The sequence below is a fragment of the Elephantulus edwardii genome, unplaced genomic scaffold (genome assembly GCF_000299155.1).
Source record: "Elephantulus edwardii isolate Elephantulus edwardi_28Jun2011 unplaced genomic scaffold, EleEdw1.0 scaffold00261, whole genome shotgun sequence".
Lineage (NCBI taxonomy): Eukaryota > Metazoa > Chordata > Mammalia > Macroscelidea > Macroscelididae > Elephantulus > Elephantulus edwardii.
The window spans coordinates 3,059,207-3,060,739 of NW_006400011.1; the positions used below are offsets into that span (position 1 = coordinate 3,059,207).

At 36.6% G+C, this 1,533-nt stretch overlaps 1 protein-coding gene across 1 annotated transcript in view; it reads left to right on the forward strand.

Moving 5' to 3' along the window:
• Window positions 1-529: 529 nt before the first annotated feature.
• Window positions 530-1,533, forward strand: part of MEP1B (meprin A, beta) — a 34,361-nt gene continuing 33,357 nt past the window's right edge. The window contains exon 1 of the mRNA XM_006899567.1: window positions 530-592. Coding sequence (XP_006899629.1) covers window positions 530-592 — 63 coding nt within the window. The remainder of the gene's footprint in view (window positions 593-1,533) is intronic.

Consider the following 1,533-nt stretch of genomic DNA (forward strand, 5'->3'; position numbering starts at 1 on the left):
CCCAAGCATGATGTCCCTCTCCAAGGACCCGTCCCTCCTGGCAACATGTCCAAAGTATGTCAGACGAAGCCCCAGAATCCTTGCCTCCAAGGACTTATTAAAACCTCACAAGGCTGTATGAGAAGGAGCTTCATAACTGCTTATCACTAGAAAGATTGTGATTCAAAATTAACATGGCATTCTTTTTTCCTCTCTTCTCCTAGGAGCTCACTAGGTATACATTAGAGGACTTATTTTATTAACAAATATCAGTCAGGCATCTGACTGTTGAATGTTGACCCAGGAAAATAAGACACACACACACAAACCTGCAGTGTTGTGTTAAGGATACTGGACTTTAGCTCCTTGATTGAAAGTATTACTACAGCAAAGAGCTGACCTGCAAGATGAATTGTTGAGATAAAGTGTTATCGTGATGATGTGTACCTTTACGAGTAGGACGTAACTCTGAATTTATGATGTTTACCTTTTAAAAAGTCGAACCTACTGTGAATTTCATAGTGTATAGCTTTCAGCTGGAAGCTGCAGCATGAACTCATGGTATCTGCCTTGGTTTCTGCCTTTTGCAGTACTTCTGGTGGTTTCTGGCTTGGTAAGGAAATAATACAAGACAAATAGCAAAACATAGGGTAGTTGATACTGGTTGGTAAAGGACAAATTGCTTTTTAATTTTTAAAAGAATTTTACTGTGTTAGTGACACGGGTGTTTCTTTTTGGTGAGAGGGATGACTGGGTAGAGAGAGTGTGAAGTAGAGTCAGGGTATTGACAGGGAGTTTTTTTTTTTTAATAATTTCTTTGTTATGTAGCATGGTTTATTTTGATAAGATAGAAAAGGTGAGATTTGAAAATCATTCCAATTCTACCACCGAATGATATGAAGACAGTTGGAATAGCAACTTGATGCATGAATGTGGGGACAGATGATGAGTGTCACATGCAGTGTAAATATTCCTGTAGTTTTGTACCAGGAGTCTTCTCTGTCATCATTTTAGACCACTCTTTCTACAATGGCAGGCACTTTGTATGATGAAACCCCAAAATTTTAAATGATGTTTCAAATATGTATGGGAATACCTTTAGATTTTAAAATGAACTGATATTGCATAAACAAAAACTGTAGAATTGAGGAGAAAGGATACAATTTGTTAAAATTGTACTTAATGTGTTAAAATTGTAATGATGGACACCGTTTGATAACACTTTATTCAGGACGTGGCAGTGGCATATCTTAGAAGTGTGCACCTGTGTCTCTATGGAGTTAAAGTGAGAGACAATGAGGGCACTTGTTAACATCAGAAAGGATGGTAACGTTCCAACTAGTCCATTTACACACAACTCATGAAACTCTCCAAATGATTCTAGTACTTAGATACTTGAATAAAATTGTGTCTTACATGTACATGGCATTTTACTGACATTGACAAAGTATCTTCTATATTATATCCTGTAACCCTTATAATATTAATGCAAATAGAACCCATAGAAATCCAGACATTGAACTAAAATTTACTATCTATTGGCCATATAAGCTT